Source organism: Lactuca virosa, chromosome 3 (genome assembly GCF_052849685.1).
Source record: "Lactuca virosa cultivar CGN04683 chromosome 3, Lactuca_virosa_CGN04683_v6, whole genome shotgun sequence".
Lineage (NCBI taxonomy): Eukaryota > Viridiplantae > Streptophyta > Magnoliopsida > Asterales > Asteraceae > Lactuca > Lactuca virosa.
The window spans coordinates 435,580,611-435,595,706 of record NC_136428.1 but is presented as its reverse complement, the minus strand read 5'-3'; the positions used below and the strand labels follow the sequence as shown (position 1 = coordinate 435,595,706).

The 15,096-nt window shown below is 35.8% G+C and overlaps 1 protein-coding gene across 1 annotated transcript; it reads left to right on the top strand.

The window, feature by feature from the left end:
- The first annotated feature begins 566 nt into the window (after positions 1-566).
- LOC145167891 (cyclic nucleotide-gated ion channel 1-like) lies at positions 567-5,782 on the top strand. The gene is made up of 9 exons (XM_079087158.1): positions 567-694; positions 1,159-1,215; positions 1,295-1,868; positions 2,487-2,699; positions 2,779-3,074; positions 3,166-3,277; positions 3,575-3,811; positions 3,957-4,351; positions 4,976-5,782. The coding sequence occupies exons 2-9, from the start codon at positions 1,187-1,189 to the stop codon at positions 5,286-5,288; spliced, it is 2,169 nt and encodes a 722-aa protein (XP_078943284.1). The 5' UTR covers positions 567-694; positions 1,159-1,186; the 3' UTR covers positions 5,289-5,782.
- Positions 5,783-15,096: the final 9,314 nt, after the last annotated feature.

Sequence of the window (15,096 nt, the reverse complement as noted above, 5' to 3'; positions counted from 1 at the left end):
AGAAAGAAAACGCATGAGGAGATGTTAAACAACTTAAATGGAGCTAAATCGCTATTGTTTCCAAATTTTTGGGTTTCAGTTATTATTGAATGTTTGGTTTCGATTAAACTTGTGAATAGAGATAAACCAAATTTTTTCTGATTGGTGGAGCATTAACTCTAAGGAATTAGTGATGGGAGGTGTATAACTTGATAATTAACCATCAAATGACGAGTTGATGATAGTGATGGATTTCTGGTCGGGGAAAAGACAAGTCTGCAAAAATGGTCTCTATAGAAAGAAAATAATACAAAATGATTATATAAAAGGTAATGTTGTCTTTTTACCCAGCTAAATGGAACCCTTTTAACAACCGTCACAAATGGGGATCAAAATCACAGCCAAACCCTCAAATAAGAACCATTTTTGTAAGTTAAAACTATTTTGGAGAATATACAAAAAAATGCAAACTATAAGGACCGTTTTCTCAATTTGTGAAAAGATTATTATAAAACAAATATGAAGAAGACGACTGAACTGACCGGTTGACGAAGACTATTCTCCCGCTAAAACTCTACCGAGTCAATGGCTGCATGCAGCAGTAAATCTCCACGAAAGTTCTCAAAAATAGAGGCCTGTATTTACTTTAAGAAATTTCAGATTTCTTCATTTCACTTCACTGGTCATCGTCGTTTGCAGAGTCAGTGGGCAAATCGTAAGTTTTCTTCTTCCATCCAGCATCTAGTTCTCTCTTCATGTTTCTGAATTGAATGTTTGTGCTGAGGAAATCAAATAAAATGGAGGATTATTGGTTTAATTTGTTGATTTCAACGAGTTCTGAAGGCTTAACTATGAGCAAAAGTCAGATTTTCCGGTTGTTAGATATTGTAGGAATTTTGAAAAAAGAAAATGTTGTAAGAGGAGGCTTTTGATTTTTTTTTCTTTCTATTGGATCATGTAATTTGTATTATTTGTGTTTCCATCTTTACGATATCCTCAAAATCTCTTCTAGTTTGGTTAACATATCTTCCGATTTCGTTTCCTTTTTTCTTGTTTAGCCCCTCTGTTTATACGAAAACCTGGTTACCATAGCGTACCCTAAATTGCCTGTGTCTATTGTAGGAGAATGTACTAGTTGTTTATCGATCAAGTGCATTGATAATAATTTGTTTATTTCAGAGGCTTTAATTACATAGGAATTGTGGATATGAAGGTCAAACATGAAAGATACACAAGGTTAGTAATTAGTATGGATTTATGGTGTTAAATGACCTAAGTAACTGTTACTGATCACTAGTTATGGTCATCTCTTCAGGTTTAAGGGTATTAGTTCGGATCAATCTTACAGTTCTGATCAACAAATCCCAAGAAAATATGGACTAAGGCCATATTTGAGGTCAGTGGTAGATAAGATTCAAAGAGGATTAAAGCAAACTTCTAGAGGTGTTGGTGGATTAAAGAATTCGCTAATCTTCCCTGAATCACCGAGTGATAAACCAACAAAACAAGTAGTTTTAATTTCGAAGAAGAAAAAGAAAATCCTAGATCCACAAGGATCTTTTCTTCAAAAGTGGAATAAGATATTTGTACTCCTTAGCATTATTGCGGTATCTTTAGATCCTCTTTTTTTCTACATTCCTGTTATCGATGGTGATCAAAAGTGCATTGGTATGGACAACAATATGAAGATCATTTCGTGTGTTCTTCGCACTTTGATTGACCTAATTTACATTCTCCATATAATCTTCAAGTTTCGCACCGGATTTATTGCTCCTCCTTCTAGAATCTTTGGAAGAGGTGAATTAATCGAGGACTCTTATGCTATAGCAAAACACTACTTCTGCTCCTACTTCATTATAGACGTCTTGGCGATTCTTCCCCTTCCCCAGGTAAATGACCATTTTACCCTTTTCTTTCTGGAAATCAAACCATTTACCTCGCTTGGTAAAATGGTGAATAGGTAAATGATGTTTGTGTGGATAAAACTGTTTTTTTTTTCTTGACCGAATCTGAGCAAATGACCATTTTACCTTTTAGTTTAACAAGACTTCTAACCCATTTATCTCTATTGGTAAAGTGATGAATGGGTAAATGATGTCTCTCTGGATAAGTTGATGTACACAGACAGACTCCTTTTTTTTAACTGTCTGTATCCGAGTAAAATGACTATTTTACCCTTATTTCATACAAATCAAAGTATCAAACCATTAACAAGACTACTAAACCATTTACCCGTCTGGGAAACGTGTTGAATGGGTATATGATGTTCTCCGGATAACATGATATATACATAAAGACCATTTTACCCTTCTGGACCAAATATGGATAAATGACCATTTTACGCTTCTCTCTAGAAACCAAACCATTTACAAAAGTACTAAACTTGAAGTGACAAAAACATAAACATAAACAAGACTACACATTTAATTTTGTACTGCAACAACATCATAAAAGATTTTAGCTTGCCTAAAATTAATATATACAGTTTGTGAATTTACAATATCCAGGTGACGATTTTGTTCATCATACCAATGAGCAATGGACCGGTTTCATTAGTTACAAAGGATTTGATAAAGTTTGTGATATTTGCACAATACATCCCACGTTTGCTTCGTATCTTTCCACTATATAGAGAAGTGACAAGAACTTCTGGCATATTTACCGAAACGCCATGGGCTGGAGCTGCTTTTAATCTCTTAATCTACATGCTAGGAAGTCATGTACGTTTGATACTTGTATTCTACAAAGTTCATGCATGCTCGGAAACTATTTGTTTATATAATTTGTTTATTTTTTCAGATAATTGGGTCCTTCTGGTACTTATTTGCTATAGAAAGGGAAGATGATTGCTGGCGTAATGCATGCAATAAAAACAACAATTGTGATGCCAAGTATTTATACTGTGATGAAAAGCGTGAGGCGGATTATTCATGGTTAAATAGTTCATGCACAATGCTTCAACCAGATCAAATAAAAAATTCATCAGATTTTGATTTCGGTATATTCCTTGATGCTTTTGAATCTCACATTGTGGAAACTAAAGATTTCCCACAAAAGTTCTTGTACTGCTTTTGGTGGGGTTTGAGAAGTTTAAGGTTTGTTTGTTTGTTCATTGATAAAATTTAGAAATAAATGTCTAGATATTTGAAACGTTTTTTGTTAAATTTTTTATGTTAAAATTTTCAGCTCACTTGGTCAAAACCTCAAGACAAGTACCTACGAATGGGAGATCCTATTTGCTGTCTTGATTTCGGTGCTTGGATTGGTCTTGTTTTCATTTCTCATCGGAAACATGCAGGTTCATATATATTCTTCATGTTCATCAAATTTTGACTATAGAGTGATACTATATATGGTTTTAAACAAGTTGAAAAAAATAATAGTAAACGTTTAAAAAGAAAATCAGATAAGGGCAAAATAGTCATCTTTTACATTGATTACGGACCAAAACCAAACCACGGTGATGGTCAATACTTTCAGGGATATATAGAATCCATAACTTTGGATAAACTAAGGGGATGATGAATGTAATTTAGGCCAGATTTTTTTTTTTAAATTTGTGATATGGTTGTTAAATACTTTTTGTAAATAACAGAAATATCTTCAATCGATCACTGTGAGAGTAGAAGAAATGAGGGTGAAAAGAAGAGATGCGGAGTTATGGATGTCCCACCGCATGCTTCCTGATGAATTGAAATCCCGTGTGAGGCGTTACGAGCAATACAAATGGCAAGAAAACAGAGGAGTCGATGAAGAGTCACTCATTCACAATCTACCAAAGGATTTAAGAAGAGACATCAAACGTCATCTTTGCTTGTCCCTACTCATGAGAGTAAGTTACATCCATCTCTTACACTTGTTTCTCGTATATCTTCTGTGGATAACAAATCAACATATATATATATATATATATATATATATATATATATATATATATATATATATATATATTTGATTTTGATACACAACGTACGCAGGTGCCAATGTTTGAAATAATGGATGAAAGACTGTTGGATGCAATGTGCGACTGTTTGAAACCGGTTCTTTACACCGAAAACAGTTGCATAGTTCGTGAGGGGGATCCGGTGGATGAGATGTTGTTTGTGATGCGTGGGGAGTTGTTGTCAATGACAACAAATGGTGGAAGAACTGGTTTTTTTAATTCCAGTTATTTAAAAGCTGGTGATTTTTGTGGAGATGAATTGCTGACGTGGGCTTTGGATCCCAATTTGTCTTCAACTCTTCCCATTTCAACAAGAACTGTTAGACCGCTTACAGATGTTGAAGCTTTTTCTTTGAAGGCTGAACATCTCAGATTTGTTGCTTCGCAATTTAGGCGTCTGCATAGCAGGCGCTTCCAACATACTTTCAGGTAATAACAACCAACCTACTTGGCTACTTTCTTATTCTTTATATTTTATATCTAGGGAAATTATCGCTAAATATAACCAAGTTTGAAATTTTAATCACTCAAACTTTCATTTTACATGCTTTAAGGGGAATTGTCACTAAATAGTAACCAAGTTCTTGTTCCCTTATTTGAGGTTTTTTGTATCGTTTTTGGCCCCTCATCAAATTAAAATGACTATTTTTGGGACCAAACTTGCAAAAATCAGCTATACTTAGGGACCAAAAATGCAATTTACTTTTTCTTTATTTACAAAAAATGTTGAAGTATAAGTAAATTAGTTTTTAATAAAATGCCTTGCGATGAAAACACTGAGATTTTCAAACTAACAAAGTTGATTGTAGAGATTTATGCATCTAAATTTATTCTAAGTTTTGTTTTATGTTTATTATTAATGAGTAGTATACCCCAATACTCCTTGGATATGTGGTTGGTTATATTTCAGAATTGTATATTAAACTTTAAAAAAAAAATACACAATGTAACAATAAAAGATTAAGTTATAACGATACTACAATGTATAAATAAAATATTCTATTATATTTTTATTAATAAAGGTTGATATAAATATGAAATATATATATACAGGTACTACTCACAACAATGGAGGACATGGGGGGCTTGTTTTATACAAGTTGCATGGCGCAGACACTGTAGAAGGAAGCAAGAAGCAGCTTTATGGGAAGAAGAAAAAAGACTGCAAGAAGCATTAGCAAAGGGTGGTGAAACCGCCTCCCCAAGTCTTGGAGCCGCCATTTATGCGTCTAGGTTTGCCGCCAATATTTTACGTAATTTAAGGAGGAACCCTTCACATGGGACAAAATTAATGGCACCTGTGGTTCCCACATTGCTTCCACAAAAGCCGGTGGAGCCTTCTTTTAGTGATGATGATCTTGAATAAGGTATATATACATGTTTTCTTTTATGTATAGTTTTAGAAGAGTATCTTGTTGTAGTTTATAAACAAGTCTAGTGAGTTTCTGCATATAGATTTGGATTAATTTGAGCAAGGTGCTTCTGTATAAAACTATATATATGCATTTTTGCTCTTCACTATGTGTAATCAGAGACTAAAATGCTAAGAAACTTGTATTTACTTGATAATCATAAAAAGAATATACAAAGAAATATCGACGAGAGAATACCACTAAAACCAAACCCAAGAAGACAGTGGGCCTTTTTTGGATCTAAATACTATATACACTTAAACACTTTCCCCCAAGCCGAAGCGTAGATATTGGTTATGCCAAACTTGTTACAAATGTAATTAATTCCACTCCTAGGTAACGTTTTTGTGAACACGCCAGCCAACTAACCCCGTCCTAACATGGGAAGTTGTAATCACTCCATCTTCTATATTTCTCAAGCGAAATGACAATCCACTTCTATGTTGTATCTTCTCTCTGAGTGAAATTACAATCCATTTCTATATGTTTGGTTGTCTCATGAAATATTGGATTGTGAGCGATATGAATTGTGGTTTCGTTCTCACACCATAGATACATTGGTTTTGATTGAGGAAACACAATCTCATCAAGTAGATTACACAACCTTATGAGTTCGCAAGTCGTTTGTGTCATAGCTCTATACTTAGATTCTACACTTCAACATGAAACTACATTATGTTTCTTACTTTTCCTAGAAACAAGATCACCTTCAACAAAGACACAATACCATGTATTTGACCGCCTAGATGTAGGGTCACTATTGTAGTCTGCACATATAACATATAAACTGTAACATCCAATCTTTTTTATATTAAAATATTATGGTTAATAAAACATTTTTTGTTAATGGGCCCCATTTATAAATTATGGTCCTAAAAAATTCCATTTCATTTACAAATACAGTTATAAAACTTTCAATCTGGGTATTACAATTGATACAAATAATAGTAAAGCTGCAAGGTTGTTTACTTCATGGAAGCTAAATCCAGTTTCTATCCATTAATTCTCTGCTATTAGTCTCAACATAACCATCTATGCTTCATGTCAATACTTGAAATCAATGTTGTAAAAATCTCAATTAGGCACCGATTAATCTCCGATTAGTCCTTAGGCGCTACTCGGTCGACTAGAAGACGCTAAACGATTAACCTGTACCTAGACAGTGAGTGAAGTTGTAGAAGCCGATGGATTTTTAACATTTTGAAGAATTTTTATCTCAATAGAAACTATTTGATGAATGATTAGTGTCGTATTAATCATATAAACCTAGTTTGTTATGATATTAATGGTATTACTAACTTTGTTATGATAATAGTCAAATTTTATCTCAATAGAAACAGTTGAATCTTAAGTTAGCAATGCTTCAAATTTTGTCTAATTATTCCAAACGGTGAACCTTTTTTCATAAATAAATAAATAAACATATATGATAACTAGTAATGAGGCTCATGCTTCGCATGTTTTGGGAGGCTTATTATTATTTTCTTTTTTTGGATTGAGTCAACAGGGTGTCCTTATATGGGAACATGAAGATCCACTCAAAGGGTTTCATATTGTGTCCTTACTTACCGGATAGATGTTGCAAAGAGGTGATTCGTGCAACCATGAAATAGAAAAAAAAATAGTGGAAATGTAAGTTCACTGCTACTAAATGTAATAAAATGGTTTCATATTGCTATTAGCGAGAAAAAATTAAAGTATGTTGCCATTATAGGTAGAAAAATGAAAATAGATTGCTACTATCAGCTCAATAGCTTATCATATGAAAACTCATTCCATTCCTATAGGGTAACCACACATGTTCATGGAATGTAACGCTGATTTCATCACCTTTTTCTTTCACTTACTCTTTCCATTCCATTCCACTTTCATCCCATTGCATTCCTTCAAAACCAACAGACCCTAATCTTAAGCTAATAATTAATGAACTGTCTTTTTCAAAAAAAAAAAAAGTATAACAATATGTCACCTGAATAAAGTCTAAATGTTTCATTTGTTGCCAGCTCAAGAATGGCAACCTGTACAAATGAAAAAAGTGGTCATGTTTCTAAATAATAGAAAGAATATGAAGATATTTCATTTTCCATGATTCTGGTTAAAAAAAGAATAAAGAATATGAAGCAATAAGCAGAAGTACAATACTCCTTTCCTAACCTGAAACCTAACATTTTTCAAAAGAAAGTTTATAGAAAATCTTCATGGTCAGACTTCTTTAATCCTACATAGTTTTATAAACAATTCAAAATTTTCCCTCGTTTAGTTTTATAAATTTTCCCTTTTAAGTCTTCACCTTTTTACAAATGTGCCCTTATTTATTTATGGGTGAAATGCTACTTTTATTTCTTTTAATAACGTTGGCATCCAAATACAAAGTAGAAGCAATTTATTTAATATGAAAAAAAAAATGCATATTTTCAGGAAAACTATTAACAAATCATAAAAGTAGGATTTGAAGTTTTTTCATTTTCTGTAATCCTGGTTAAAAAAAAAAGAATAAACAATATGAAGTTGTAACGTCCGAAAAATTCATAACAAAAATTTCATTTTTAAATTTGATAGGACCACCAACCATTCATTGTTTACAAAAAAACATTAAGTGAAAATCAAAGTATAACGACAATCATCTAGAAATACATCTGTAACATCCTGTTCTGAATCGATTCCTAGTCTGAGGCTGTGGCCCGAAGATCGGTCATCATAAGGATTAGGGATTTTGAAAAGGTAAGATCTAGGCCCATTTGGGTGCCGGTGATGCATTAGAAGTGATTCGGGTGTTCGGTTCGTATTTTGGAGCGTAGGGGTATTTCAGTAAAGTATCAGTTCAGGCCTTTGTGGAAAATGGATTTTTGTTCAGAAGGTCTTAAGAAAGGTTTGAGTTGTTAGAAGTGTAGGGCTTCTCGTTACCTTTCCGTGGATATAAGGATCGTCGGAATCTAGCTTATAACGAAGAAGTTATGGCCTTCGGAAGTTTTGTGGTTTTCAGGCTTAGCCGAGTACACAGGGCGTACACAAAGAGTACGCGGGGCGTACTAGTGAAAAAGGTAGTACGCGGGGCGTACCTTGGCAACGTTGGGCGTACTGACCAGGATGGTCGCGAATGTTCCCCGGAGTACGTTGGGCATACCATATGTACGTTAGGCGTACGCCAGTCAGATCAGAACCCTATTTTAGAGTCTTGGACCCTATTTAATCTCCTTATCTCATAACCTAACCCTAATATCTTCAGCCTCCACCCTCTAAAACCCCAGAAATCGTCTTTAACCATTCATGGTGGCATTTTGAGCTTATGGAGTCCATTTTTGGAGTGTTTGGCCCATTTTCAAGAAGGTGGAGTTTGATGCAAAGATGGGGATCAAGAAGAAGCTTATGGATCTGGCTTTTGTGATTCATTGTCAGCTTTATGAAGGTATAAAGCTCTGAACTTGACCATGGATATCTTGGATCTCTCATTTGTGAGTTTTAGTTCATTTTGGTCCCAAGGATGAAGCTTTATGGTTAAAATTTGATTCTTAGGCTTAGAGTTGCCACTCTCAGTGTTAAATGAGCCCCTAAGGCAGAAAGTTGCCATCTTGGAGGTCTTAATGGGTTCATGCATGAGTGAAGACCATTTTCATGGAAGTAGATTATCATTTTTGGAGTTTGAGCTTATGTGGGACATGCAAAGTCACCAAATCCGTGACTTTATGGATTTAGACGTTAAGAGGAACTCAGATCTGTGGTTTGGACTTATGGCTTAAAGAATTAAGTGCTTAATGGCAGAAGTGGGTCTAGCGGGTAGTACGCTGTACGTACAAGCAAGTACGCGTAGCGTACAAGCCATTAAGCGAGTACGCGCAGCTTACTGCTGAGTACGCCCTGCGTACTCAGTCAGGTTGGATTTCGGACTTTGGGCTTAGGGTTTGGGCCTCGATTCTTGGGCCCTAATGGACTATTAGAGTGGTTGTGTTCTAGACTAGTTGAAGGATGTGATCTTAGGATGAGGCCCAATAAGGAGTATGGGCCCAATTTGGAAATTGGGCCATTAATGGGCCTTTATGGATCTTATGGTTTTGGACTGGGTGTTTTGGGCTCTATTGGGCCATCAGGTTTTGGGGTTGATATTTATTTGTGGAGGCCCATTATGGTTTTGAGCCCAATTTGGAAAATTAGGCCATAGATTGGGTCTTGGGGAGTTTTTGGTATTGGGCCTTGTGGACTATTAGGTTTGGGACCAATTTGGAAAATTGGGCCATTAGTGGATTAATTGGCCTTTGGGGCCTTTCATATTATAGCTCGGGCCAAAGTTTTGGTCAAGTGATATGCAAGTCCCTAATCTGATTGTGTATCAATCAGATCCGTTTGATGGTGCGGAATCTCAATCAAACGGATGATGTCAGATCAAATAGAAGAGAAGGAGAAGAAGAAGAAAATGAATCTATGATGTATTCAACGAAATGATTGAAGCTCCATACACATAGTTCACACACATTCTTCTCTCTTGTTTCTCTCACACCTTAGAATGCACACACTTAAGCTCCTTGGCTCTTACCCTCACATGCACTCCTCACCCTATATATATATATATATATATATATATATATATATATATATATATATATATATATATATATATATGGACCTAAGGCCAAGCCCAAAATACAAATAATCCAATGCTAGACCAATTAATCCTATACTATTTTTGGCCCAAATAATTAAAACAATAAATGCTTAGAAAAGCAAAGTATCAACCATATTTTTGACCCAACAATCTCCCCCTTGGTTTATAGCTTTCTTTTCTAAATGACCCAACAAGCTCCCCCTAAAAAGTAGCTGACTTTTCTTGATAATCTTCATTGGGAGCTTGGCTTCAGCTTTAATCTTCAAATTCTTCACGACTTCAAGATGAACTTGATGAATCTTCAATGAATGACTTCATCTTGAGCAGTTGGGCTTTTCTTCAGAATTTGGCATTGAACTCATATTGGGTGAGGAGGCTTGACGTACTGATTCTTGAAAAATAGCGCTTTCAGCTTGAGAATCTTCAAAGAGAACATCAGAGAGAACAAAACTTCTGGATCACTTCAGCAGGTTCAAGATAGCAGCAGACTGATTGAGGAGGCTTCAATGCAATCCATCACATAATCTTCAATTGCAGCTTCACCTTGCTTCTGGGGTTGAAAGATTGAATGTCAAAAGAATAATCTTCATTTCTTGCTCCTTCGAATGAGAATTCTTCGATGATCACGGATGAAGCCTTGGCTCAGAAATCTTCGACACAAACTCCATGAGTTTCATCTTCACCTGAATTCACTTTTCAAGACAAAACAAAACTAAAAGAAAACTTAGCACACAATATTTTTGGATTTTTTTTTAATTTTCTGAAAAAGAAATAAAACAGAAATAACGCTATTTTTGGATTTTTTTTTTTAATTTTCTGATTTTTGTTTGGTTTTTAAATTTTTTTAATTCTCCCCTAATATTTAAATTAGAAGAAAACTATGAACAAATTTAACAAAAATAAAATGATATCTAACTTTAAGAGTGATTCGGGATCAAAGTTTTTTTTAGACAGCCTTAATCCACTTGTCGGTACCTTTCATCTTCACTTCTTTGTCTGGTCGATCGCCGGTATTGTTGTCCACTTAAACACGAAAAATTGTGACAGATTTAGGACATACTATTAGTTACAAGACAAGGTGATCCTAAGTTCCTAGATACTATATCTGATCCTAAGTTCCTAGATACTATATCTTAAAGACCATTCAGCTGACGACGACCAGGGATATTGTTGTCCACCTAAATTGAGCAGCGAGATCTATAGACAATCTGTGAATGTTCAATTGTTAATTGTACTAGAACATGGTTCCCGCTTCCTGATATGCTCCAAATAATCAAGAACTTCCGAGATACTCCTTACTTTAGGTGAGCAGACTATTATTCATAGAGAGGATAGATTTAGATTATTATTAATTATAGTTTTTAGAGGGATTGAGAAGTAGAAGGTTGCATATGCTGTGTATCAGGTCGGATTGTTAATCACACAAAGGAGACAGCATATGGCTAACAGATAGGAAGAATTTCGTAGATATAATATGCAGAGAAATAGATTTGCATATGTTGCAGTCCAGGTCGGATCTCTTCCAATAAAGTAAAGGAGGCAACATATGACTAACAGTAAGAGAGAAAGAAAATAATTTTCTACAGACCTACTTTATCGGAATTCCCCAGTCGCCCCATCAATACCGGAATTAAGGACAGAATCCGCACATCGAGGAAAGGTTAATCCACGGTTCCAGATACAGGTTCTTTAGTGTGACCAGTAGATTCTCATATATATCTCCCTGGTCAACCTATCCAAGCGTCGTATTGTCAGGCTAAACGGATCTAACTAGGTCAAGATTTGTCGAGTCTATAATTTCTTAAGTTCAACTCTGCCTAGTCAAGTCCATTTAGAATCTTTCGTGCCTACCGGCGCATCAAACCAGAGCATAGACCCTTCAACTTTGGGTACGTTACGCAGACTCAGATTGCCTGTTATCACTTGATAATATCACTTCCCAAAACATCTCCCTCAAGCACATTCCATTAACAACATATTTTTGGATTTTCTGATTTTCTAATGTTTTTGGATTTTTTAAATTTTTTTTTTTTAATTTTTGTTTTGTTTTTATTTCTCCCCCTAAATTTGTGCATAGAAGAGAAACGAAAGTAAATGCGCAAATTTAAACTATCCTAAAACAAAAATTAGTCTTTAAAGCGAATCAGCTTAAGAAAAACTCAGGAGTATAGAGAAGAAAACTCAAACCGTAAGTCACCGATTGAATCTGCATCCAGAAGGTCTGAGAACAGCACGCATAATCTCAAAACAGATCCGAAAATTCTTCATGTCATTAAGCACTAACCCCATGTGTGATCCCTTCTTTTCTTCCTTTCCCGCAAAGGACACATACTCCCAAACAAAGTTATTAATGTTGACAGTTGAGAGATGTCCCCTATCATGTGCCTGGAACAGCCACTACCAACAAACCGAAGTCTGATGATATGCCTCCATAGCTGCTCCGACACAGAGCGGGATTAGTTGGTCTTTGAAACCCAGTCCATTTTGAAACTGGGTCGACCTTTGTCATCCTTGCACGGTACTCTCTCTCATGACATATCCTGTTTATCACAAACAGAAGATGAAGAAATATTATAGTCATTAGTTGATTTGGGAGAGTGAGCCTTTGGAACCCATTTGTAGTTGGGTTTAACCCATTTCTTTTTCGATCTGATGGGTGGCTCAGTACTTTCTTTTGAACTTGATGTCGGCCATTGAGATGACTTTGATTTTGGCTTCACGGGAGCATCTCTTGGATTTGTCTTCTTGGCCGGCATTCCCTTATTTCCCTTGGGATTCGGATTCTTGGCCTTGTAGGTTTGATTCTTGGCCTTTGGAGTTTGATTCTTGCTCTTCTGCGCATTCCAGTCATCATTGTCTGAACGTGACCTTGAGGGGTTTCTTTTGGAATATCTCCCTCTTGGCGCGTTCTGCCACCCTTGTGCATAGTAGGGAACGTATGCGCGATTTGGACAATGTCTGGCAATGTGTCCAGGTGTTCCACAGTGAAAGAAAGTCCTTTTCTTCACTGGGAAATTGTTTCTTCCTGCCCCTGGTGGCGTATCCTTGCCTTGTTTCTTGCTTTTCCCACACGCACAGTTACAACAGGCACTCTGTTTCACTGGAATTGGTGGCCTGTACTTCTCAACAACAGGTTGATTAGAAGCAACTGAGTTCGAAGCAACAGATTCAGGGCTCAAGGAGATGTTGGTTTGTTCAGTGGTTTTCTCCTTGTTCTCATCCTCTGCTACTTTACCTGTACATGAAGTAGATGTGCTAGAAACATGAACATCAGTATTTTCAAACAAATAATCAAATATGTCAAAAAAAAATTAACTCAACATGATCCGATGCAAAAGCATCAAAGGCATCACAAGATGTATCATCAACTTTATCATCAGAAACAGAAGGTTGTTCATTGGAAACAGAAACATTAGGTTCAAGCTCAGTTTTGTTATCAGAAACAGAACCTTCAACTTTGTGCTTTGACTGATCTAAGGATTGATCTGCAGGGGAAGTAGAAACGTCAGTACTTTCAACATTAATAAATCCTCCTGAGACGAAACGAGATGACTTGCCATAAACCATGAAAGATTCATTGGCAATCTCATCCTTGGATAGGGGTTGATACTGATAGGTATGATTATATGGAGGAGGTACACTATCATATCCTAAACCCTTTTGTTGGTTTCGTTTAAAATCCATGCAATGATCGATCATGTTGGCAACTACCTCGCTTGATCCATCAAATTTTCTAAATTTAAAGTTTGCATCTTCAAATTGTCCTTTTAATGTATCAAGCTCGGTAATTAGCGCATCATTTTGTCTTTTAACATAATCATACAGTTCACACTTTTCACTGTATTCTGCCTGAATTCTTCTAAAATCTTTTATTTTAGTTTCTAACTGGGCCTTAAGGGGCTTTTGTCCTTTCCTAAGTTGATATCCTTCATATCTCACGTCCTCAACTTCTCTTTTTAATAAATCAATTTGTTCCCGAAGAAATTTAATCGTAGTTTCACAAGATGGAGTACATGAAACTTTAGTGACTGGAACGTTTGAAGAACTCATTTAAAAAAAATGTGCCCTTTAACTAAAAACTCAAAAGTCAACCTCAAAAGTCAAATTTAAAAAGGCAAACGAGAAAGTCAAAGTTTAAAGTCAAAGGTCAAACTTTAAAGTCAAAGTCAAAATTTTAAGGAAAAAGTCAAAAATAAAAGTCAAAAATTAAAAATTAAAATTTTTAGGTTGAAAAAGGATTTTAAAAATAAAATTTTTGAATTTTTGGGTTAAAAATGTCAAATTGCGAAATTTGGAAGCGAAAAGAACAGGTTATGTTTTAAATTTCGAAGAGATGACACAAAAGGCTTGCTAGCCGACTTGGTAAGGCGCGAGTGTTGTTGATTTGGAGGTCGCGAGTTCGATCCCCGGTACCTCCAACTCCGTGTCCAATTTTTTTAATAAGATGCTGCGAGGATGCTGATTCTGAACGAAGTGCGATGCGAAGCGAGGACGAGGCTGCGAGGCGGGGACGCTGCTGACCGAGAAGGTTTGCGAACCGGAAACCCTGCTGGACCGTACACGTGCGAGCCGTAAACCGCCAGGCCGCAAACTCCAGACCGTAAACTTCGGAAACCCTAGCTGCTGACCGTAAACGCCGCCACCCCCTCGCTGGTTACGACCAAAAATAGCGTTTTGCCCCTTTTTTGCTTCAAAACTCGATCAAAAACTCGTTTTTATGAAAAACGCGAAGAACAAACCCCCCCCCCCCTAATTTTTAGAGATCTATCCAAAAACGCAGGAATTTTTTAAAAATAAGATCAAATAAGCTCCAGATCTGACAAAAATTGATTGATACAACCAAGCTCTGATACCAATTGTAAGTCCCTAATCTGCTTGTGTATCAATCAGATCCGTTTGATGGTGCGGAATCTCAATCAAACGGATGATGTCAGATCAAATAGAAGAGAAGGAGAAGAAGAAGAAAATGAATCTATGATGTATTCAATGAAATGATTGAAGCTCCATACACATAGTTCACACACACTCTTCTCTCTTGTTTCTCTCACACCTTAGAATGCACACACTTAAGCTCCTTGGCTCTTACCCTCACATGCACTCCTCACCCTATATATATATATATATATATATATATATATATATATATATATATATATATATATATA